Source organism: Pezoporus occidentalis, unplaced genomic scaffold (genome assembly GCF_034315485.1).
Source record: "Pezoporus occidentalis ecotype Australia unplaced genomic scaffold, CSIRO_AGI_Poc_V1 ctg289, whole genome shotgun sequence".
Lineage (NCBI taxonomy): Eukaryota > Metazoa > Chordata > Aves > Psittaciformes > Psittacidae > Pezoporus > Pezoporus occidentalis.
Genome location: NW_026914818.1, coordinates 700,719 through 725,631, shown reverse-complemented (window position 1 = coordinate 725,631; position 24,913 = coordinate 700,719). Strand labels below are relative to the sequence as shown.

General features: G+C 55.9%; 2 protein-coding genes across 4 annotated transcripts in view; both read left to right on the top strand.

The window, feature by feature from the left end:
* Positions 1-1,289: 1,289 nt before the first annotated feature.
* On the top strand, positions 1,290-8,317 carry IQCD (IQ motif containing D). 2 transcript variants are annotated; one of them, XM_062626080.1, is made up of 4 exons: positions 1,290-2,016; positions 3,233-3,466; positions 6,773-6,844; positions 8,015-8,317. In XM_062626080.1, exons 1-4 carry the CDS (start codon positions 1,333-1,335, stop codon positions 8,291-8,293), a joined length of 1,269 nt encoding a protein of 422 aa, XP_062482064.1. In that variant the 5' UTR covers positions 1,290-1,332; the 3' UTR covers positions 8,294-8,317. The 2 variants fall into 2 exon arrangements, with proteins under 2 accessions (XP_062482064.1, XP_062482065.1); XM_062626081.1 differs by lacking the exon at positions 6,773-6,844.
* Positions 8,318-10,619: 2,302 nt separating this feature from the next.
* OSBP2 (oxysterol binding protein 2) overlaps positions 10,620-24,913 on the top strand; it is an 80,373-nt gene continuing 66,079 nt past the window's right edge. Inside the window, exons 1-2 of one of the 2 annotated variants that reach the window (XM_062626073.1) lie at positions 10,620-10,867; positions 19,097-19,174. In XM_062626073.1, the coding sequence (XP_062482057.1) occupies positions 10,635-10,867; positions 19,097-19,174 (311 nt within the window). In that variant the 5' untranslated portion in view covers positions 10,620-10,634. The remainder of the gene's footprint in view (positions 10,868-19,096; positions 19,175-24,913) is intronic. The other variant, XM_062626074.1, reaches the window with a different exon arrangement.

The window sequence follows — 24,913 nt, the reverse complement described above, 5'->3', positions numbered from 1 at the left end:
GCACTGTGCGCTGTGCACTGTGTGCTGTGCGCTGTGCACTCTATGCTGTGCGCTGTGCGCTGTGCACTGTGTGCTGTGCACTCTATGCTGTGTGCTGTGCACTGTGCACTGTGCGCGCTGCGCGCTCCCCGCCGTGCTCACACACTGCTCCTGATGCCGCTTCTCCACTGCAGAGGTGGGAGATCCGCGCCCCCGCCTCACCGCGCCACAACATGGCGGCCCCGGCCCCTCACGGGAGGTCTCATTGGGCAGCGGCGCTGTCCATCAAGCGATTACAGCGGCAAACGCCGCACGCCATTGGCTGTCGGGAGAGGCCCCGCCCCGGATGGTTGCCGAGCAACCGGAGGACGCTGGAGGCGGCTGGGTGCGAGCGGGGCCGTGGCGAGCGGGGCCGGGGCAGGACCGGGACCGAGTGCGCTGCAGGGGCTGGAGGCAGCCCGGGACCGACACCGCCGAGATAACCCCGAGCCCCCCTCGGGCCGCTGCGGCCCCAGGCCTCTTCTCAGGCCTTCCCCTGCCCTCCTGACCCTCTCACGGGGCTCTCCCCACCGGAGGCCACATCCCCCCCCTCCTCTAACTCTCCCCTAGCCGCGGATCCCTGGGTTTCCCTGGTTCCCAGCTCCTCCCCTCTTTCCCCTCCAGGCATGCAGCTCCCCTCTCCTCCCTCCAGCACTGCCGGCCGCAGGGATGGAGGTTTCACACTGGGAGCCCTGCCGTTCCCTCTGCACTGGGCCCAGAGGCCTGCAGGCTGCTCCCTAGGGACTGCAGAGCTGCGGCGTGGGGGGGGCAGGCACCGTCCCTGCAAGTGTTCACACACCGTGCAGATGAGGCCCTCAGCGCCATGGGTTGCTGGTGGCCTCGGCAGTGCTGGGGTAAGGGTTGGACTGGATGAGCTTAAAGGGCTTTTCCACCCTGTTTGTTTCTGTGGCTCTGTGATCTCCACCTCCAGCTGCTCACCAGCAGCTGGAGGTTTCTCCCAGCCACCCTTCACAGCCGGAGTCCATTACTCTTCTCCCTTCCTGTGGGTGTTCCACAGCCTCTGGAGCACAGAGCACGTCTGATGCACGATCCCGTGTCCTGACCCCATGCCTAGACCCAGGGAGAGCGCCAGTGTCAGCTGAAACTCCCAGGTGCTCCCAAATTACACTGTTTCTCTAATGCTGTCACTGTTTTCCTTGCAGAGAGAAAATCCTAGGAGGAGTCTGTGACAGCAGGAGCAGAGGGACTTCACTGATCTTTGTCACCTCATGTAAGAGATGTAGTGCCCTTGCTAGACTTCCAAGCACTCGGCTCACACGTTGACAACTTCAGAGAGCTCAACCCACTGGAGCCATGGCAACAGGGGATCCAGATGTATTCCCATCTCAGGATGTGAAGCAAAGCACCAAGCCCTTGGTGAAGGGCATGGCATCGCCAAGGAAGGCAAAGATCACACTCAATGCCATGAAGATGTTAGATCCTCGTCACCTGAAACCTGACAGCATGGAGACAGACAGAATCATGAATGTTTTGGATGAGACAGCTGCCAAGCTGGAGATGAGCAGTTTGATCCCACGTGTGATTGACTCTCTCGATAGGTTTGCTGATATGCTGGGTCCTGAGATCACAAAGAACCTGCTGGAGCTGCAAGAGCTTTCCATGGAAATGGAGTGCCTGCTTGCCAGCTCTGGGGAAGAGACCACGAAAGCTGAGGAACAACGGGGCCGTCTCTGCTTTCTAGAGCAGAGCCTGAAATGTTCCATTAGAAATGTGCTGAGACTCTTCCTGGCCAACCCTTCACTTCTCCAGGCTCTGAAACCCAAAGCTGGGGTGGCAGACTCACCAGCTGAAGTGTTTGTCAGAGCCTTCGGGGTGTTCAGGAATTTCATGCTGGAGAGACTCCTGACTAGTCCTGTGGAAGAGGAAGGAAAGATCCAGTTTGTGGCAGACATCTCCCTCCAGATTAAGAAGCACGCTGAAGCAATCACAGCCCTGCAGGCAAAGCTGGCAGCAGCAATTCAGACGCGAGAGGATGAGGTATGATATTGGAGGAGTATGTTTTCCAACACAGTGTAACTGAAGCCAAACTTGGTAAGCTAAAACCTCATCCCTTGCTTGCAATTCCTAAAGAAGAAGTTCCCAGAAGTGATTTCTAACCCAGATCCTAAATAGAAAAAATACTATTTTCATGGAAAATATAATGAAAATGCTTATTGCATGTTAGATTACTTTAAAACTGGAATTTGGTGTGTTTGGAACCTGCTGTCACCATCCAACTTGAGTGACACAAGTCAGCGTGTTTCAAAGGAGCTGTAGGACAGGCACAAATTGCTGGGGTGGTGTTTGTAGCTGCCAGCACAAGCCTCCCTTCACTGCTGCTGAAAGGAGGAAAAGTCATTCCAGGGAGAGATTGCTCTGATTGAAGTCCATCTTTAATGTCTGCTCTATCTTCATTCTGCTGAAGCACATCATTGCTGTGAGCTGCAGCGTGGTGACCCCAGCTTCCTCAGAGCACTGGCGGTTCATGTGTGGTTGGAGGAGCCCTCCGTTTGTTGAGGGCAGGCAGCTGAGGCACGGAGCAGTGAATGGGCATTTTCCAGGCTCCTGCTGCGAGCCCTGTGGCACAGCCAAGGCTGAGCTCCTGACAAGCACCGCTTTGTTTCCTACGTGTGCTTTTCTCTCTCCTTCCTGCCAGAGGGGACAGAGGGGAAGGTTTTGTCATGTGCTCGCTGCACTGAATGGTGCTAATGGAGGCCAGGACCTGCTTTCCCCATTCCCTCTGCTCTTTGGGGATCTGCGGATCCAGACATTTGAGATCTTGTTGTGCAGCTTGGCCAGGGCATCATGAATAAATGTGTTCCACTGGTCCCAGCTCAGCACAGCACACTGAGCTGTGTCCCCCAGGCACTCACTCTGAGCTAACCCAAAGCTCCAGGGAGCCATGGGGCTTGCTCCACTGGCTCTGCTTTTGGGTGTTCCTCAGACAACAGTGCTGGTGGGTCTCACTTGGTTTGTTCATTCTCTGCTTTTATTAACAGGACCCCAGAGGAGCAGAAGGGGGAGTTTTCCAGAGCACCTCATGTAAATCTACCTCTGTTCCCTTAGCCAGCAGTTGCAGGTCCCTCTTGCTGCCACATCAGCAGGGTGGCTCCTTGGATCTCCTGCGCCTTCACAAGGGTTCCATACTCCTGCCAGGCTTATGCCTCACCAGGGCTCCTCAATGGTATTTCTTTCCCTTGTTTTCTGGGTCTAGATTAGCAAGAAGGACAACATGATCAAAGACCTCAAAACCAGAATTCAAGATCTGGCCAAAGACTCCAAGATCAGCATGCAGAGGATCAAGGAGGAAGGGGAAAACCAGCAGAAGGTGGAGCTGCAAGCCTCCCAGAGCAGGTGTGCTGGGCTGCAGCAGGACATTGAGCAGCTACAGAGACAACTCACTACACTTGTGGTGGAGCACCGAGCATCTGAGCTGATGCTCAGGAAGGTAAACGGGAGGAGGGCTCTAGAACAGGAGATGGAGAACTTGGAGTGTTGCTGTCAGGTCTGGCTGCTGTGAGCAGTGGCTCAGCTCCTGCTGGCTGCTGCCAGGATGCACATGCTGTTTGTCAGAGCTTACCTGCACTGTCCTCACGCTCTGCTGGTTCTGGTGGCAAGCAACCCTGCAGTGACAGCAACAAGAGCAGCTCCCTCACCTCCTCCTGCTGCTGCTGCCTCAGCACCTTCATACAGCATGGAGGGAGCCTGGGCTCAGGGCAGGGTGCAGAGCAGCAGGGCTAGAGGTGAAAGAAACAAGGGTTTGGTGCAGGGTAAGCAGGATAGACATAATATTGGCTTTAATAAACAGACTTGGCTTTAATAAAAGGGAGGAGGGGGAATGTGGGCCCCCTCTGGAAGCCATCAGGAGAACTGGCTACCCTGGATTTGGGGAAGGCTGAGGTTCTCAATGACTTCTTTGCCTCCGTCTTCACTGGCAAAGGCTCTGACCGCACCACCCAAGAGACTGTGAGAGTGAAGACCTTGGGCCCACTGTAGGAGAGGATCTGGTTCGAGACCATCTTAAGAACCTGAATGTGCACAAGTCCTTGGGACCTGATGAAATCCATCCATGGGTCCTGAAGGATCTGGCGAATGAAGTTGCTAAGCCACTGGCCATCATATTTGAGAAATCATGGCAGTCAGGTAAAGTTCCCGATGACTGGAAAAAGGGAAATATAACCCCCATTTTCAGGAAGAGGAAAATGGATGACCCGGGGAATTACAGACCAGTCAGTCTCACCTCTGTGCCTGGCAAAATCTTGGAGCGGATTCTCCTGGATGGCATGCTAAGGCACATGAAAATCAACAAGGTGCTTGGTGACAGCCAGCATGGCTTCACTAAGGGGAAATCCTGCCTGACCAATTTGGTGGCCTTCTATGATGGGGCTACAGAACTGATGGACAGGGGTAGAGCAGTTGATGGCATCTACCTGGACTTGTGCAAAGCGTTCGACACTGTCCCACACGACATCCTTGTCTCTAAATTGGAGAGACATCAATTTGATAGATGGACCACTGGGTGGATAAAGAACTGGCTGGATGGCAGCACGGAAAGAGTTGTGGTCAACGGCTCAATGTCCGGCTGGAGACCAGGAACGAGTGGGGTCCCTCAGGGATCGGTGTTGGGACTGGTCTTGTTCAACATCTTTGTTGCTGACATGGACAGTGGGATTGAGTGCGCCCTCAGCAAGTTTGCCGATGACACCGAGCTGTGTGGTTCGGTTGATACCCTGGAGGGAAGGAATGCCATCCAGAGGGACCTCGACACGCTTGTGAGGTGGGCTGATGCCAACCTCATGAGGTTTAACCATGCCAAGTGCAAGGTCCTACACCTGGGTCGGAGCAATCCCAGGCACAGCTACAGGTTGGGCAGAGAAGAGATTCAGAGCAGCCCTGCAGAGAAGGACTTGGGGGTGTTGGTCGATGAGAAAATGAACATGAGCCGGCTGCAGTGTGTGCTTGCAGCCCAGAAAGCAACCGTATCCTGGACTGCATCAAAAGGAGCGTGACCAGCAGGTCGAAGGAGGTGATCCTGCCCCTCTGCTCTGCTCTCGTGAGACCTCACCTGGAGCATTGTGTGCAGTTCTGGTGTCCTCAACATAAAAAGGACATGGAACTGTTGGAACAAGTCCAGAGGAGGCCACAAGGATGATCAGGGGCTGGAGCACCTCCTGTATGAAAATAGGCTGAGAAAGTTGGGGCTGTTCAGCCTGGAGAAGAGAAGGCTGCATGGAGACCTCAGAGCAGCCTTCCAGTATCTGAAGGGGGCCTATAGGGATGCTGGGGAAGGACTCTTCATTAACGACTGTAGTGACAGGACAAGGGGTAACGGGTTCAAACCTAAACAGAGGAAGTTTAGATTGGATATAAGGAGGAAATTCTTTCCTGTGAGGGTGCTGAGGCACTGGAATGGGTTGCCCAAGGAAGTTGTGACTGCTCCGTCCCCGGCAGTGTTCAAGGCCAGGTTGGACGAGGCCTTGGGTGGCATGGTTTAGTGTGAGGTGTCCCTGCCCATGGCAGGGGGGTTGGAACTGGATGATCTTAAGGTCCTTTCCAACCCGAAGGATTCTATGATTCTCTGATTTATGAATAAAGCCATCTTTAGAGGTGATGTAGTGTTCAAGGTTGAGCACAGCTGATTCTGGGAGCTGAACAGCTCCTGATCTGCCTGGCTCTCAGCTGAAGACACAAGCCAAGGATGTGGTTGAGTCAAATGAGCGGGAAATGTAATTTATCTCAGTGCTGAGCAGATGCAGGAGGAGGAAACAGGAGCAGTGGGCAGGACATGCTGGTGACACAGAGAATTGATAGCTGGAAAAGGGGCGTTATTCCCCCTCAGCTTGCTCTTGGTGGGTATTTATTCCAAACAAGTGCAGGGTAGCACACATATGCAATGGGATTCTCTTTCACTCTTGCTTTGAACCATGCAGGCTGGCAGTGGGGCTGGGCACTGACAAAGTACAATTCCCAAATCTCTGCATTTTCACCTCCTTTAGTGGAGTGGTTTTACCAGGCAGCTGCTTCCAAGGCTGCCGGGCACCGCAGTGTTTGCTGGGGAGTTGCTCAGCTCATTCCAATGCTCAGGCAGGCTCATTTCCTGACCCCACAAGTCTCTTTTCCCCCTCCTTAGGACATCCTCTAGCCCTGCGTGGCCCAAGACTGCACTTGTGGTTTAAATAGCTGAGGTGTGACCTCATGATGGCCTGGGAGCCTGTGGGACACCCTGGGTCACTGCCATACGGGAAGCACTTGTGCTGGGCTCTAGCTGACCTTTCCCTTGATGGTTCCGTGGAACACAGGGGTAAACTGATGTATCTGGTAACTGCAGTATAGCCTGCAGTATTTCAGCTAGAATCACCTCTTTGTTTTAAAAAGCACAATTTTCTGAGCTTTCTGTCTCATTTCCATGTTTAGCAGTTCTATTGCTTTGATTTGAGGGTGGTTGCCCCAGTTTGTCGATGACTTGCCACATTCCATCAGGCATGTTCATCCCCTGCTGCAGAATACACCTTTTAGATGTGTTTCAAACCCTGGCTCCAAGCTGTAAACCAAATAAGGCCCTTTTGGCCTCAGGGAATATCCCATGAGAATCCCAAAGGAGGGCGCGCAGGGTGTGTGTCAGCTGGAGGAAGCTTGCCACAAGGAGGAGGGGTTACACTCCCATGTGCTGGTGCTCAAAGCTTCCCTGCTCTCTAGCTCAGGCTACTCTTTCCCAGGGTTCAGGTCCCTGCAAGGAACTTGTCTTTTGTTTCAGAGGAAGTGCCGACTGGAGATGGAAATTTGGAACTGGGTCCAGAAATACGACACAGACATGGCAGAAAAACAGGTATCTGCTTTCAGTGCTGTGCTCCCCCAGGAGGTGATGAGTTCAGGTGGATTCCTGCCCACATGGACACGTGGCTTCTACACGGGTGGCTGTGGAAGTGAGGGGCAGCTCTCCATCCAGAAGCAGCACAGGCTTTATGTTTGTCCCACCTGTGTGTTCAGGAGGTCTCAGCTGCTTTGACTTTCAGTTACCCGCTGCTAAATCCCACTGTATTTGGAGCAAAAGGGTTGCCACGTTCTGTCACACACATCCACCTGCTGCCATGGGGCAGGGTGGCTTCCCTCCTCAGGCCTGCCTGCTGTCCAAATCACACTCCTGGTTCTGCTGGCACCCCAGGGAGATGTGCTGACACCGAACAGGCTGCATACCGCTGGTTCCAGCTGAACCACAGCAGGCTAAGGGGCACTCAGCACCTCCAACCTCACCTCTGAGAAGGCCCTGCTTGTTTTCCTGTTCTCACCTTCTTTTTGGAGATGGAGAAAAGCTGCTGGATTACTGACAAAGCCAAATGTGGGGAGGGGCTTAAAAGCTGGCTGCTAATTGTAGGAGATGGTCCCTCTTGGCAGGGGTTTAGCACTGAGGTTGTTTCCTGCTGGGTGGCACCATGTCACAGCATGTTAGAGGCAGAACTCACTAAGGCACCACACATCCACTCAGTTGGTTCCCCTGATCTTCCTTCTCCCTGTGGCTTCCTCAAGACCATTAAGAAAGGCATAAACTGCTGCTGAGCTTGGGAGGGCAGTGCCACCATGGAAACTGCCTTTCCCAGGCTGCCGTGGCCTGGCTTTTCACATGCTCTCAGCGATGAAGAGCAGATGAGCCGCTCATCTAAACACCTTCCCAGCAGAGCTGGTAGCTCAGGCTCAGCCTTACCCACAGTGATACATGGCTCTGTGCAGAGCATCTGCAGGAGGGGCTCTGACCTGCTCGTCCCAGCTGAGGGTGGATGCAACACGGAGAATGATGAGAGTACCATGAGGACCTGGTGTCTCAGGGAGTTCCCTGGGTACTGGGCACTTTTTGAGTCCCTTTGGAAGGATTCAGCTCTGCTCCCAGTTGTGGCTCTGCTTGCTTTTGGGATGGGTTTAGGAGCCCTTACCTAGGGATGTACAGGGAGGAGCTGCTGAAGGCTCTCACAGTTGCTGTACCTGGTATGTGCTCTCTTGCTAGGCTGAGTATGAGGAGGTTGATGCTGCCTATGCCGAGGAGAAGGCCCAGCTGTCCCTGCTGACAGAGAAACACGCTCTGCTTCTCCAGGAGTACACCCAGATCGAGGAGGAACGCAAGATGCTTCGGGAGAAGGAGGAGGAGGCTTTGAAGGAGCTGACCACCAAGAACCGCGCTGCTGCCCGCATCCAGGCCCTCTGGAAAGGCTACTTGGTCCGGCGCCTCTACAGGCCAAAAAAGAAGAAAGGCAAGGGCAAGAAGGGCAAGAAGGGCAAGAAATAAAGCACAAAATCTATTCTCCTTCCTCCTGGCAAAGCTGCTGGCTCTGCTGGGACTGAGCGCCTCCAGGCAAAGCAATAGATTTGAGAGAGCAGGTGCATTGCGGGCTCTAGGGCTGGGGCTGCCCCTCATAGCTGGAGCATGTTGGAGCAGTGGCATGAAGACAGGTCTCACCACTCGAGGTCTGGCTTTGCTGCCTCTGCAGGGAGGAGGATGTCTCCTGATGGAGGCACTGGGCCAGGAGGGCAGGTTCCTGCCCTGTCGCCTTCGCTTCAGTTTCTCCACGCTTGTGTTCTTACTGAAGGTGGCAATGAAGTTGTTCCTGGGGGCAGGATGAGTCCCTTCACCTGGCAGGGTTTCTGCTGTGTGGCTCTGAGAGGCCGTGCCCCTTTGTGCAGGAGGATGCTGCAGGACGTGGCTCAGCAGGGGCAGAAGTGGCACAAGTGCTGACGGGGCAGTTTGCAGTTAGGAGCAGCCCAAGGTGGGACGTGGCACAGCCCAGCTCGTGTCCTGCTGCCTGTCCAAGCCTGTCCCTCAGCCGGGCAGCAGACGGTGCCCGTTGGGTGCAGATCCCTGCTCTGCAGTGGGGGATGCCCCAAGCACACTGCAGCCTGTCCCTCCTGCAGGGCACGGCTCCAGTGCTTTCGCTCCCTTCCTCTCCCATCTCTGCAGCACCTTCACTTGGGGGTGTTGGTTGATGAGAAACTGAACATGAGCCGGCTTCAGTGTGCGCTTGCAGCCCAGAAAGCAACCGTATCCTGGGCTGCATCAAAAGGAGCGTGACCAGCAGGTCGAAGGAGGTGATCCTGCCCCTCTGCTCTGCTCTCGTGAGACCTCACCTGGAGCATTGTGTGCAGTTCTGGTGTCCTCAACATAAAAAGGACATGGAACTGTTGGAACAAGTCCAGAGGAGGCCATGAGGATGATCAGGGACTGGAGCACCTCCTGTATGGAGACAGGCTGGGAAAGTTGGGGCTGTTCAGCCTGGAGAAGAGAAGCTGCGTGGAGACCTCAGAGCAGCTTCCAGTATCTGAAGGGGGCCTATAGGGATGCTGGGGATGGACTCTTCATTAGGGACTGTAGTGACAGGACAAGGGGTAATGGGTTAAAACTGAAACAGGGGAAGTTTAGATTGGATATGAGGAGGAAATTCTTTCCTGTAAGGGTGGTGAGGCACTGGAATGGGTTGCCCAGGGAAGCTATGAATGCTCCATCCCTGGAGGTGTTCAAGGTCCTGCCCAACCCGAACTATTCTATGGTTCACGGCGCAGAGCTCTGCACTCCTCTGAACCGGGCAGGGCGCGTGCAGCGCTGTGTCCTGTGCCCGCCCTCCCTGGGGAAGCTGGGCTCCCCGGCCTCACCCCCCAGGCTCCTCCGCTCCCCTCGGTATTTCAGCAGCCGGCTCCAGGTGTTTCTGCACCCCTGGTTCCAGGGCCCTTCCTGGCAGCTCCCTGCCCAGCACAGGGCAGTGCCGCTGGAGCTGCCGGGCCCCGCTCCTTGCCTGCCCTCTGCCTCCGCTCCCCCTGCAGCAGAGGGGCTGAGGTGCTTTTACCACAACGCGAACTGAAGCCTCAAGGGGGGTTATACAAGGGGGTTAGAGGAATTTGTTTAAACAAAAGGACTATCTGTTGTAAATGCCTGCTAAGCAGAACAGAGACCTCCGGTCCTGTTGATAAGCAGACGCCTGAATCTACTGATAAAGGGGAGAAGTAGAGGATTTACGGCTGGGACACTGACCAAACTCTAAGACCACACATAAAGACTAAAAAAGGTGAAAAGTGCAAGAAGAGGAAGACTCATTTACTTCATCTTGAAGACCCCTACCCACAGGAGGAAGACTCAGTTACTTCATCTTGAGACCCCTGCCCATGACCAGAGGGGGCACTGCGCAGGTGCAGAGGACCTTCTGGCTCATTATAATCCGAAGCGGGGATAGGACATGAATACGTATAGGCGTGTTGTGCAACCTTATGAATATATATAACTTTAGAGAATAAATGTAGATGGAAACAACACTGAGGCACGCATACTTTGAGGAATTGTCCCCGTGCGTCTCAGAGCTGAATAAAAGCATACCTGCTTTACAACTTTAACGAGTTGTGGAGTCAATCCGCGCATCAGTATTAGAGAGGTGTTGGGGCAAGGGCACAGCCAGGGCTGGCCGGGGGGCTCCGTTAGGGGCTGTGGGTCCCCGTCCCCCCCCCACTGCCCGGGCGCGCCTCATGAAATGGCGGCGGGGTCTTTTCCCGCCCCGCCGCCAGGGGGCGCCCGCGCCGCCCCCCCCCCCCCCTCCCACCGCGTCACGTGCCGGCGGCACCGCCCCCTGGCGGAGCGCGGCGGGTCTATGGGGAAGGCGGCGGCGCCGTGCGGCAGCGGCACCCGCGGGCTGGTCTCGCTGCTCAGCGCCGTGCCCTGCCTGGCCCGCCGGGACCTGCCGGCCATGAGCGCCGAGCCGGGCCCGCCCGCCGCGCCGGGCTCCGACACCTACAAGGGCTGGCTCTTCAAGTGGACCAACTACCTGAAGGGCTACCAGCGCCGCTGGTTCGTGCTCAGCAACGGGCTGCTCAGCTACTACAGGTACCGCGGGCCGGAGCGGGGCCTGGCGCGGCCTGTGCGGGGTGAACCCCTTGGGGGTGCGGGTGCGGGTCCGGGTCCGGGTCCGGGTCGTGCCTCGCCTCTGCTGTGATCGAAGCCTTTCCGCCCGGGTTGCTCGTTCCGCGCCCCCGGCATGGGCCGCCCCGTTCAGCCCCGTCCCTCCGCCTCCCGCTGCTGCAGCGGCTGCGGTCCCGGTCCCCATTTCCCCCCCCCCCACCTTCCGCGGCCGGAGCCACCGGCGCCAGCACCGGCACCGCCAGCGCTGCTCTGTGTTTGTCCCCTGAGGTTCCTTCCGCCGGGGCTGGACCATCCCCGTGGCCGTGTCCCGCGGGAAGGGGCCGTGGCGCTGGGGTTGGGGCCAGGAGGGAGGTTCCAGCGCTTCGTGGTGACTCCCAGGTCCTGCCCCGCTTCCCCCCGCTGCTGCAGGGGATGGGTTTGGGACAGGCTGTGGGGCGGTGGTGCCGCAGGGACCGGGGCTGTGAGGGCTGATCCAAAGCGGTGTTGTCTTAGTGCTTTTCCTTGCCTGTCTGCGCTCAGCCGGCCAAACGTAAACGTGTTGGTGTTGTAGGGGTTTGGGGGTGTTACCGTGTTGGCAGGATCCCGTTTATTCGTGTCACTTGGAGCACAAGTGCTCTGTCACCTTCGGTGTTGTGGAGTGTGTGTCGGCTCTGTTCCAGAGCAAGGGTGTTAGTGATGGTCACAGCTTTATAAAATAATGCGCCTCTAAAGGACCGAACCCCCTGAGCAAGTTCAGCTCTGTAAGAAGCTGTTTATCCTCCGGGCACAGAGTTAATCTTCTGCTCCCCTCTGTGCTCCAGCCTGAAGCAGATCCTGGAGCTTGTCAGGTGTTAATGTAAACCCCTGCAGCTCTAAAGGGACACCTGGGACCGGTGTCCTGCACGCAGGCTGTGGGCAGGAGGTCAGTGGTGTGTTTTTCTACTTGGACTTGTTTAAATCCCACCCCCCAATCTCCAGCCCAACAAGAACGCCCTGTAATGCACCTGAGAATGTGGTTCCCTCGGAGCAGTTTGGCTAATTCCCTTCTAATCCCTTCTGGTATGCTTATGCTCTCGAACTAGTCCAGGTATGCACCAGCAGCACTGTCTTGGGAGGGTTGGGGAAGTTCTAATGCTCCACTTGAGCCCGTGTCAGAGTATTTCTTGTTCTGTGTTGCTGCCAAGTCAGCCATGAGCAAACAAGTGGCTTTCCCCCCCAATTATTTTAGATCGGAACGACCGGGTTTATTTTAAGACCATTTGACCTGTTTTAGGCTGAAACAACAAACACAAACACCCAAGGAAATGATTGTGAGCAGCATGTGAAGGGGTTGGAGCTGCTCTGCATCGTGGAGCCTTCAGCAGCTGCTGGGGGAGAGCAGTGCTGGAGGTGTCTGTGCTGCCTTCTCAGCCCTGGCTCCATGAGAGCTGAGTGAATGTGGTTGTGAGTCGGGAGCACGGAGATACAGCGCACGGTGAAAGTTTCTCATGGATGGAATAAAGCCTCTGTGATGCTCTTCAAAACCACTGCTCTTCACTGGTGGCCGTGCCCGCCCCTGCCAGCTCACACTGCTCTGTGTTGTAATTACACCTTCCGGTAATGACAGGAGCAAGATAGCTCCAGGTATTGGGCTGGAGCTCTTCCAATGTGTTCTCTTGCATGTGAGCGGCCGTGGAGACTGCTGCTTGTTTGACTTGAGTGCAGAGAGTTCAAGGAATGACTCTGGAAAGGTCTCTTGCTGCTCTGTTGTCCCTTCTCCTGGGTCTTTGGGCTCAGCCCAGCTCAGAAGGTGTGTGCCAGGAGTCCCTTCTTCTGCCTGTGCTGCTAAAGGCTTTGCAGGTTCAGTGCTGCCCTCGCTGTGCCTCCCTGGCTTTTGACACCTCTAACAGCTCGAGTTTGGGAGGTGGTTGCCCTGGCAGACACCCCGGCTCGTTCCTCTGTTGGCTCTTCGGGACTAGCTGATAGAAACCTCCCTTTGCTCATGTGCTGAAATCATCTTCATTGCATAAGCTGTGCCGTGCTGCCCGAGTGGCTCCTGGTGCGTGTTGCTGTAGTTGCAGATGAAGCTGTGGGTTTTGTTTGAGTGCTCGCTGTTGAGCTTTGCTTGGGGGAGCAGCCCAGCACGTTGCCTGGTGGAGATCCCTGGTGGGTTTGTTTGTTGAGCGAGTTGAGCTCAGCCCATCGGGAGCTCCCTTTGGTGTGTGTGGGCAGCAGGAGCTGCTCACTGGGGCTCTCGCAGCCTCATGTGATGCCTCTTTGCTGCCTGCTTGGTTTCACAGGGAAGTTCTGCTGAATTAAAGCTTCCAATTGAAGTGTTTCTTTCCAAATGGAGTGTATTTTTCCAAACGAGTGTGAGCAGCAGGACATGGAGGGGATCCTGCCCCTCTGCTGTGCTCTGGGAAGACCCCTTGCAGCCCTGAGCCAGCTCTGGGGCAGCAGCACAAGAGGGACATGGAGCTGTTGGAGCGAGTGCAGAGGAGGCCATGGAGCTGCTGCGAGGGCTGGAGCAGCTCTGCTCTGGAGCCAGGCTGAGAGAGCTGGGCTGGGTCAGCCTGGAGAAGAGAAGGCTCCTGAAGGGGAGACCTGAGAGCAGCTCCAGTGCCTGAAGGGGCTGCAGGAAAGCTGGAGAGGGGCTTGGGACAAGGGATGTAGGGACAGGCCAAGGGGAATGGCTTTAACCTGCCAGAGGGGAGACTGAGCTGAGCTCTTAGGCAGAAGCTCTTCCCTGTGAGGGTGCTGAGGCGCTGGCCCAGGGTGCCCAGAGAAGCTGTGGCTGCCCCATCCCTGGCAGTGTTCAAGGCCAGGTTGGACACAGGGGCTTGGAGCAAGCTGCTCTAGTGGAAGGGGTCCCTGCCTGTGGCAGGGGTTGGAGCTGGAGGAGCTTTAAGGCCCCTTCAACCCAAACCATTGTGGGATTCTGTGATTCCATGGTATAAAGCCTCCTGTATCTTTGTAAATCTATGAAGACATCAACTCCCACTGCCACTGAAGCTTCCCTGCAGGTCATGTGCTTTCACTTTGTATTCCCTGCTCTGAAGCTGTGCAGAGTGATAACAGCTGAGTAATTCTTGCAGTTTCCCCCTGCAATACCCTGCTCTGGAGTGATGCACGTGGCTTGAGGAGCTCCAGGAGTCACACAGCAAGGGGGTTGTGGGAAGGAGAATTCTCCTCCCTGGGTTTTCCCCAGCAGGGTCTTGGACATTCAATTCTGAAGTAAATACTGGAGTGGAACAGGGATGGGAGGAGCTGGAGCTGGGGGCCTCTGGGAATGGACTCAGGACAAGGAGATCACTGGGGTTTAATACCCTGATGTTCTGCACCAGACCACCACACACTGTTCCTGTGCCTCTTGGTCCAGCAGTGAAATTTGGTTTGGGGTCTCCACGTCCATCACTGGGTTCTTTCCTTGACTCCAGGCTGGCCGTAAATGTCCTCATCTGTGAGGTTGTAGCTCCTTGCTAAGAGATGCAACTCCTTCCTCTTCCAACCTGCTCTGGTCTCAAGGCCTTTGTTCCCATAAGTAAGCACAGGTTATGGTTAAGTTTTGGGAGTGAACTTCAGCTTCCCCATGCTCTGGGCACTGCTCATGCTGAGCAAACCCACCCAGTCAGCAAAGCTAAGCGGCAGGAGTTCAGTCCCCGCACTGGGACCATTGCAGTGCCCTTGACTGTCCCTCTTAGGCTGGTTTTTGACCAAGGGTTGTGGCTGACTTGGAAACCTGCAGGGCAGAGGTGATGCCCGCGGCGATGCCTGTGCAGGGAGGCAGTTTCACAGGGCACAACTGCTCTACTTGACTTGCTCAGGATCCAAACTCTTTCTGAGCTGCTCTGGCAGGCTGCCACTCCCAGAGTTATCATTAGCTGTAATTAGCCTGTCCAGGAGAATCTAATCACCTTGAACAGATAAGTGTTCTCAAGGAGATTAGAGAGGATCTTGAGGTATTAATTCATCACAGATTGACATTGGCTCTTGTGATGGATGCTCCAGGTGAGCATTGTCTTCTCCAAGCAGCTTTCTCAGATTTCAAAGCTTGAGTTTCGTGTTGTGCTCCCTGTGGCTTTGGTCCTCAGCCCCTTACCCAGGGATTGGTGTCTGAAGAGCCCTCAGCAGGGGAATGCTTTAGCTGCCTTGTCTGGGTTCTGCTGGGCTCATCCCGGGATGAGTGCTCGGTGTTCCCCGGAGCAGCATTCTTCACTGGCATTGGGTTAACCCTTGGTGAGCGCTGTAAGGTCGAGTACGACACAGTGGGGCTTTTCTTGCTGCTTGCCCTGAGACTCCAGCTGAAAGCTGAGGTGATGGGGTCAGGAAGGAGCTTGGAAGCTGCTGCCAGTACTGGAGATGTGTAGGAGTTGAGGATGTCCAGAAGAGACCTCTGAGAGCCTCTGACCCAGGCCCCCCCAGCCAGGCTGCTGAGGTTTGAATGCCTTTGAGGTATGAGGCTATGCAGCCTCTGGGGGCCCCTGTTTAGTGCTGGACAACCCTCGGGGGTAAAATGTTTCCTTCTATTTAGTTTGTACATTATAAAATGAGGAGAGAGGCTTTCCTAGAATGATTTCTGTAATAGCTGCTCCCTCCGCAGGCGTAGGAGCAGCTGAGTATCAGTGAATCCCAGTGCTGGTGCCTCAGCACCCTCATGGGGAAGAGCTTCTGCCTAAGAGCTCATCTCGGTCTCCCCTCTGACAGGTTAAAGCCATTCCCCTTGGCCTGTCCCTACATCCCTTGTCCAAAGCCCCTCTCCAGCTTTCCTGCAGCCCCTTTAAGTACTGGAAGGATGTCCTGTCCTTCTCTGTTGGCCATCCTTGGGGTGCTGGAGCGCGCAGGTTTTGAGGACAGCCCCATAGCTGCATGGTGACTTTGAGCTCCTTGTTTTAAACAATCTCTGTTCCCTCTCACCCCGTTTTCTCCTGACGCTCACTTTATCCCCATGGCACTTTGCTCTCCATTCTTGTTCATCCTTTGCCTGTTCCTGAGGAGCCTCCTTTCTGTCACTGGGGACACGGCACTTGCTCAGCTCCAGCCAGGCCTGGCACGTCCCAGCAGCACAAGAGCTGTCAAATGTCTTGATGCTTTATTTCCACCCATACAATCTTAAATGTACTGACCCAAATGCTTCATTTGGTGGAACTGTAGCAAAGTAACTGGTTTGTCCTGCGCAGAGCTGAAGCTTTGAGCGGGGCAGTGCCTGTGGCTCAGTGCACTGTGACCCCAGCCTGTCTTGCTGTCTCAAGGTGATCTGCACTGTGAACTGTCACACTGCAGCTGTAGCTCCTGAAGCATGTTTGTGGGCTCAGCTGCTGGGCTCTTTATGGAGAGGAAGGTGCCTCTCACCCTTCTGGGCTCAATTGCTCCAGCTTTAGTTGCTGGAGAACCTGTCGGTGTGGTTCCACCTTTGCTGCAGCCTTTGTCCCGTCCACTGCAGGGGCAGGGGAGGGTCAGTGCTCTGGTCCTGTGCTGCTCCCTGTGTGCTGGTGCTGTGTCAGCTCTGCCTGTCGCAGCCCAGGGCTGCGTGGGGTGGCTGCTGCTCCCCCCAGACACTGCCATCAGCCTGGGGCTGTGTCCATTGGCATGGCTGGCCCCGGCACACCGAGGTGATGGCATCGCTTCCCTGCGGCTGTAGCTCCTACGCCTGTTCCTTGCCAGGGTAATAGGAATTCAGCTCTGACCCTGCTTGCTCCAGTTACAGGTTTCAGTTTGTGCTTGTCGCTCTGGTGCCACAGTGAATCACTGGTGAAGGAGCTGAGCCTTCTTGTCAGAAGTAATGTGAGAAACCTGCTGGGTTTTCCCTTGCAGTAACCCTTTAACATACCCGAGCTCCTCCTCAAGAGGAGTTTCCAGCCAGCACTATGTGCAGAGTTCATTGCTCCTTAACAACCTGTGCTTCCATCACCTGTAGGTTGATTCGTTTTGCAGCAAGTCAGACTGTTGAGTTTCCTGTATTGTTCTGTGCTTTTCATGAATTGCATTGGAATGTGCTTGGGTGATTTGAGGTAACTTCAGTGTGTGGTGATAGCAGAACCCTTTGCTGCTCGTGGCCAGCAACTCTGTCATCACCCTGAGATGGTGGCAGCCCCAGGCTGCTGTCAGAGGGCAGGAGCTCGTCCTGCTGCAACAGCCTGGAGGTTTGTCCCCTAAATGGGATAGTGCTCCAAAACGTGACCTCACTGCAGGTGTTAAATTTCCCTTCAGGTCGTCTTCATGATGCTGTTCAATGCTTGCAGTCATTCCTGTGGCACCTTGGCAGGGATCCTGCTACACTTGGTATCAGCACTGGTTTGGTTTAGGGTGAAAAGCGTGTTTAATGATGACTGATTCATGGGTCAGTGTCTGAGGGCAGCAGGATGCTCAGCAGGATTAGGGATGGAGGATAATAAAGCTGGACGTGCTGCTTGCTGTGCAGTCAGTGACTGCTGACTCACACAGGCCAGTGCTGAGCCTTCAGGAGATGCAGGAATCAACCTCACAAGTAAAGATGCAAACTGAAAGCATGGTACCATGGGGCAGACATGAGCCACTGGCAGTGGCAGCAATGGGGTAAGAGCACAAGAAATGTTCTGTATCCTGGGCTGCATCCCCAGAGCATGAGCAGCAGGTCAGGGAGGGGATCCTGCCCCTCTACTCTTGTGAGACCCCCGTTGCAGCACTGTGTGCAGTGCTGGTGTCCCCAACATAAGGACATGAACTGTTGGAGCAAGTCCATAGGAGGCCACGAGGATGAGCAGGGGCTGCAGCACCTCCTGTATGGAGCCAGGCTGAGAGCATTGAGGCTGTTCAGCCTGGAGAAGAGAAACTGCGTGGAGAGCTCAGAGCAGCTTCCAGTGTCTGAAGGGGACTACAAGGATGCTGGAGGGGGACTCTTCCTCAGGGACTGTAGGGCCAGGCCAAGGGGAATGGCTTTAACCTGCCAGAGGGGAGACCTGAGCTGAGCTCTTAGGCAGAAGCTCTTCCCTGTGAGGGTGCTGAGGCACTGGCACAGGGTGCCCAGAGAAGCTGTGGCTGCCCCATCCCTGGCAGTGTTCAAGGCCAGGTTGGACACAGGGGCTTGGAGCAAGCTGCTCTAGTGGAAGGGGTCCCTGCCGTGGCAGGGGTTGGAGATGGAGGAGCTTTAAGGTCCCTTCCAACCCAAACCATTCTTTGATTCTACATCTCCTCCTTTGGTCTTATTCCAGGCACTCGCACGACTTGCATCATCTTTGCAAGCCTGGGCTTGCTCCAAAGCTGTTTGGCAGTGTGGTGTGTTGCTCTCTGTCTTCCCGGCCTCCTGCTGTCACCAGGTGATGTTCTCATCCCCGTGTGACACTGCAGCACTGCTGGGGCTGCTGCTGCTTGCAGGTGTCATCGTGGAGCAGACAGGGCTGCACAATGATGGAATGTTTGCAGTGTGAGAGCATTGGCTGGCTTGTGTGTGTTGGGGAGGAGTTATCGCATGTGTCTGCCCAGCAGTCCTGCCTTGCACAGAGTCACAAACTGGTGTGGGTGTGAGGGACCTTAAAGCTCCCTCATAGGTTTCCTGCAGCCCCTTTAGGCACTGGAGCTGCTCTCAGGTCTCCCCTTCAGGAGCCTTCTCTTCTCCAGGCTGACCCAGCCCAGCTCTCTCAGCCTGGCTCCAGAGCAGAGCTGCTCCAGCCCTTGCAGCATCCCCATGGCCTCCTCTGCACTCGCTCCAACAGCTCCACGTCCCTCTTGTGCTGCTGCCCCAGAGCTGGATCAGGGCTGCAGGGGGGGGTCTCCCCAGAGCCCAGCAGAGGGGCAGGATCCCCTCCCTGAGCTGCTGATCTGAGTGCACAAGGTCTTTGTTCTCAGGCTGTCAGTCCGTACGGCTGTGCAGCGCGGTGGCTGTGTGCTCTGCTAAGGAGCAGCAGCTGCTGCTCTCCCTGGCCTGCCTCTCAGGTGTGGTACCAGGCCTCAGCAGAGCTGCCTGGGAGGACACTGAGCCTCCTGCTGCTGGGCGCACGCTCAGGTCCTGCCTCAGTGTCCTCAGGGCTGCTCCCTGCAGCGCTGGGTGATGCTGGGCTGTGCTGCAGAGCACAGTGTCAGGCTCTTCCCAGCTGACTCGGTGGTTTGTGCCCAGCACTTGACCGGGCACAGGATTAGAGTGTTTGCACAGCACGGGATATCCATGGCAACTCCTTCGCTGGTGCTGGGAACCTGCAGGGCTTTGGATGTGACTCCTCCTGTGAAGTGCACAGGGGTGGCTCCACCAACTTTTTCTTTCAGGTCTTCAGCAACTGTCAGGAGTGATGGCTCCGCTTGGAAGCGTGTGAAAAGCACCCCGGTGCCAGCCCGGAGGATGGGGTGAGTTTGGGTGTATTGGGCTGCAGAATGGACATGGGTGATGGAGATGTGCTTGTGCCAGTCAGAGACATGATCTTTACCTCCACATGGATTGTGCATGAGGGAGGTGACATGGTTAGAGAAGAACCTTTTTGGCTTAAAAATCATCTGGTCGCCTTCATGGCCTCCTCTGGATCTGCATGAGTGAGTGCAGAGGAGGCCACGGAGCTGCTGTGAGGGCTGGAGCAGCTCTGCTCTGGAGCCAGGCTGAGAGAGCTGGGCTGGGTCAGCCTGGAGAAGAGAAGGCTCCTGAAGGGGAGACCTGAGAGCAGCTCCAGTGCCTGAAGGGGCTGCAGGAAAGCTGGAGAGGGGCTTGGGACAAGGGATGTAGGGACAGGCCAAGGGGAATGGCTTTAACCTGCCAGAGGGGAGACTGAGCTGAGCTCTGAGGCAGAAGCTCTTCCCTGTGAGGGTGCTGAGGCGCTGGCACAGGGTGCCCAGAGAAGCTGTGGCTGCCCCATCCCTGGCAGTGTTCAAGGCCAGGTTGGACACAGGGGCTTGGAGCAAGCTGCTCTAGTGGGAGGTGTCCCTGCCCGTGACAAGGGTTGGAGCTGGAGGAGCTTTAAGGTCCCTTCAACCCAAACCAGACTGGGATTCTGTGACTCTAGAGGGGATGAGCCGCAGGCGAGTGCCAGCTGAGCCTGCAGCTGGTTCAGTGTTAGTGAAGTGTTGAAGCCTGTGGTTTGAAGTCCTGTTTGGAGACTGGGAGGTGGCTGCTTGGTGGTGACGTGTCAGGGCTGTGCACTTCACAATCCCATCCTTTGTTTCTCAAGGACTGAGACCCTCCAGCTTTGCTGTTCCCAGTGTGTGTGTTCCTGTGACTGAAGCTGGGTTCTGTTTATCTACTTTTATTACTCCCATGCTCCCTCTGAGGTGTTCCCAGGAGAGCATATGGAGCACAGAGTACTGCAGGTTTTAGTGTGGGCTCAGGTGAAAGACGTGTCTTTATTTCATCCAAGTAGGATTGTTCCTTTCCTTGCTGGTTGGGTCTGTTGGGAAGGTCGTCGGGCACCCCAGCTATGAATGTCTCTTGGGTGTCATTTTTATAAGCAGGAGGGAATAGAGTGCTCAAGCCAACAGCCAGTTTGTGGTGTTACACAGCACATGGGTCACCTTCTGTACCCTGTGTGGAGCATGCTTGGTGTGCTGTCAGCTCACGGTACCTTCATGGCCTTGGGACAGCACATGGGCCCCCCTTTGGAAGCTGGCGTGGTGCTACTGCTTGTGGTAGCCATACCCTGCCAAGGATGGGTTAGGAATAACCAGTGTGTGGCTTCACAGTTGTTAGTGTGTAGTGTCTGAACAGAGCAGTTGAGGTTTGTTTTGGAGATGTGACACCGCATTAGTCCTGGTATTTGCTTTATAATGTGTTTATTAACGGGTGAGTGCAGCACAGCCGGGCTGTGGATGACAGCAAATGTAGCAGAGAAGGCACCCCTGGGTTTCAGAGGGACTCTGGCAGGCAGGAGAAACAGGGCGATGGATCCTTGTGGTGGTCAGCAGTGGCAGATGCAGCCCTGCCCTGGGGTAGCTGGCATGAGGGCAGAAGAGCCCTTGGTGGGTCCGTGTGGACACCAAGGGGCTGTCAGGGGACAGCAGCCTCTCTGCCTGTGTTAGCATGTCGAGGGAAGCATGCCCTCTGCTCAGCCCATCAGGGCTGTGGGTCTGCTGTGGGGTCCCCTGGACAAGGCTGGAGAGGAGGAGGAGGTTTGATTGCTGCCCATGGTGAGAGTGTGTGGAGAGGACATGGCTCTGCTTGTGACGGGATGAGGCAATGGGCTGGTACCAGGGCATGGAAATCCTACATGGACACAAGGAAACATGTTTTAATAGGGAGTGGGGGCTGAGAACTGGGGTAGGGGCTGGAGAGGTGAAGGAAACTCCTGGCTATATTCAAGCTGTGGCTAGACAGGGTCCTGAGCAACCTCATCTGGTTGCTCCTGGGGAGGAGAATGGCTCTGAGGCCTCCTGAGGTGCCTCCAGCCCTGGATAAAGGGCCATTCTGTCAGTCCTTGGTTTTGGATACTTGAAGCTTGGTGAGTTTACCTTCACTGTTTGGGTACTGATGATGAAAAACCACATCATGTCTGTGGGTTGCCCTGGCAGTGCCAGGAACGCCGGTGGTTTCTGTGTCTGGCGTTGACTCCCCTGTTCCATGTCGCTCTGGACTGAGCAAAGGACAGCCTGAGGCTTGGAAGCCAGTACAAATGCACCTCTGGAAGGTGCATGTTCAAGGCCAGGTTGGACACGGGGGCTTGGAGCAAGCTGCTCTAGTGGAAGGTGTCCCTGCCTGTGGCAGGGGTTGGAGCTGGAGGAACTTTAAGGTCCCTTCAACTCAAACCAGGCTGGGACTCCGTGATTCTACAGATGTTTGGTCTTCAATATATTCTAATCTAAAGCTGTGCAGCAGAAGCCATCTCTTGGGCTGCGGGCAGGCCTCAGAAGGCAGCGTTCCTTGTGCTGCTGAGCTGTGCGGTCAATACCCCTTTCCAAAGGTGTAACTGCCCTCCTCTGACACCGCACTGGGCCGTGTGTGAGCACACCTGGAGCTGCAGAGCCCCGCAGCGAGCATCCCCCTGCTTTGCCTGCTCCCCTTCCGTGTGTTCTGCCCTGGCACGCTGCTGCTGCTGCTGCTGCCCCTGTGTTTGCAGGCTCCCTGCTTGCCCCGGCCGGCTCACATTGTCCTGCTGACAAACAGCATCGCCTTTGTTGTGCGCCAGCAGCGGGGCTGGAGCTGTCGGAGCCGCTCGATGGCTGCTGCGGAAATGGATGCTGCTGAGCCTGAGCTCTAAAAATAGACTGCTCCTGCCCTGAGACGGGAACTGCTGGACACGGGTGCTCGGTCAGAGGGTTCTAATGCCCTTTATGGAGCACCAGGGCCTGGAGCTGCGCTGGGGCTGTGGGACCTGCTGGTGAAATCCTGCTGCTGCCCCAGAGCCCAGCAGGGGGGTCTGACCTGGCAAAGTGCCTGCTTGGGCTAAGGCTGGTTCTGCTGTTCAGCAGCTGCTTTGCCTTCATGGCACGTGTACAGCAGCCCCTGCACTGCGCCTGGGCTCCCCAGAGCGGCTGCTGAGATCACAGAATCCCAGCCTGGTTTGTGTCGGAAGGGACCTTGCAGCTCCTCCAGCTCCAACCCCTGCCACGGGCAAGGACCCCTTCCACTAGAGCAGCTTGCTCCAAGCCCCTGTGTCCAACCTGGCCTTGAACACTGCCAGGGATGGGGCAGCCACAGCTTCTCTGGGCACCCTGGGCCAGCGCCTCAGCACCCTCACAGGGAAGAGCTTCTGCCTAAGAGCTCAGCTCAGTCTCCCCTCGGGCAGGTTCAAGCCATTCCCCTTGGCCTGTCCCTACATCCCTTGTCCCAAGCCCCTCTCCAGCTTTCCTGCAGCCCCTTTAGGCACTGGAGCTGCTCTCAGGTCTCCCCTTCAGGAGCCTTCTCTTCCCCAGGCTGACCCAGCCCAGCTCTCCCAGCCTGGCTCCAGAGCAGAGCTGCTCCTCTCCTATGAAGAACTGGCTGGCAGCGAGCCTGACCGCAGTGCTGGCGATGCTGTTGTGGTGCCAGCTTTGCCTGCATGGAGGAGAGGGATGGGGTGGCAGTTTCTGGAGCAGGTGTGGGGGTATCCTGTGCAGTGCTGTCTGTGCGGCTGGTCCTGGTGCCTGACTGTCCCCAGAGGGGCAGGGGCAGGTCTGGGCTGTGCTGAAGCAGTTGGGATGTTTCTGCATTGGCAAGCTCTGAGCAGCTCCTGGTGCCGCAGGAGCTGTCTTGCACCACATGCCCTGGAACGGCGCTGAGAGTCTGGTGTGAGCTGTTGGGAAACTGCCTTCAAGCTGAAACTCATCCCGGCAGGGCCCTGTGGAGGTCACTGCCTTTGCCTGCCCTCTTGGCCACACATTTAACTCTTGTGGTCCTGGTGACCCACACTCGGTGTCCACAGGCAGCATCTCTCGGGAGCACTGATCCCAGAGCACGCGTGTGTCTTGGATCCCCAAGGGGAGTAACCTACATGTGGGTATTCCCGTGTGCAGGCTCAGGGAATGGGGTGTCCCTAGTGCCGGGAGTGGTCCCATTGCCCTCCTGCACTTCCCTTGTGCAGGTGGATGCAGACACATGGTGTCACTTCAGGCTCGCTTGCAGCTATTTGAGTTCAGTGACAAATTACAGGATGCATTGTAATATTACATCTGATCGATATTGTATTACTGGTAATACATATGACATGGTACAATGGGGGTGATACAGTGTGAAGTAATTCGATCATATATACGCATCTATCTACATAAACCCTCAGTAACATCTTGTTCTAATCTTTGTAACTTTTCTGTGCCTCAACCCTGATTGCCTTGAGCTGCTGCTGAGGAGCCGTGTTCATCCCTGTAGGCTGATGGGGATGGAGATGGGACTGGTCAGGAAGAGGCCTTGAAGCACCTGTGCTGAAAGTCTGACTTTGGGCATCCAGCCCAGGAGGGGACACAGCCAAGAGCAGAGAATCACAGAGTCACAGCCTGGTTTGTGCTGAAGGGACCTTAAAGCTCCTCCAGTTCCAATCCCTGCCACAGGCAGGGACCCCTTCCACTGGAGCAGCTTGCTTCAAGCCTCTTTGTCTAACCTGGCCTTGAACACTGCCAGGGATGGGGCAGCCACAGCTTCTCTGGGCACCCTGTGCCAGCGCCTCAGCACCCTCACAGGGAAGAGCTTCTGCCTAAGAGCTCAGCTCAGTCTCCCCTCTGGCAGGTTAAAGCCATTCCCCTTGGCCTGTCCCTACATCCCTTGTCCCAAGCCCCTCTCCAGCTTTCCTGCAGCCCCTTCAGGCACTGGAGCTGCTCTCAGGTCTCCCCTTCAGGAGCCTTCTCTTCTCCAGGCTGACCCAGCCCAGCTCTCTCAGCCTGCCTCCAGAGCAGAGCTGCTCCAGCCCTCGCAGCAGCTCCATGGCCTCCTCTGCACTCGCTCCAACAGCTCCGCGTCCCTCTTGTGCTGCTGCCCCAGAGCTGGATGCAGGATGCTGAGTGTCTCTCCAGAGTGGGGATGTGTTTGGTTTGTCCAGCAGTGGTTTCCTAAGGCCCTTTGAGCACCTGCAGTATTTGTTCCGAGAAGTTTCCCTGTCTGAGGCATGGGTCACTAAGCAGTTAACTCCCAGTTTCTGTGTTATGGAAGCTCTTGGCATCTCCAGTGGCTGACAAGCTGCTGCCAAAGTTTATTTTTTGGGTTGTGTCGTAAGGAATGGGAAAGATCTTACCCTGTGTCCCCCTGCCCCATGCACTCACTTTGCAGGCATGGTTTAAGAGCCTGCTTGCAGTTTCCCCTCTGCTTCATCAGTCTTCCTTATGGAACCAAATGCTGTTCACTGGATCACTGACCTCTGCGCTCCTCAGGAGCATGGCCTTGGAGGCTCATTGATCCCTTCATAGGTAATGGAGATCCTGGAGGTACCTTCTGCACATACATAAGTGTTTCCATTCTCAAGTTCACGCTCCCTTCTCTGCTCAGACAGGGGTAGCAGTTTCATGCCCCTAACCAGCAACTTGATTCTGGTGTGGGAGGGAGGGAGGGAGCTGCCAAAGCTGACCTCTGAAGAAGAGGTTTGCAGAAGCAGGATGTGCTGAGGGGAAGGCTGGACCCGTGTCCCTGCTTCTGCTGAGTCAGCTTGCTCCAAGCCCCATGCACGGGGCAGCGTTGTGGTGCAGCAGGGCTGTGTGTGTGCT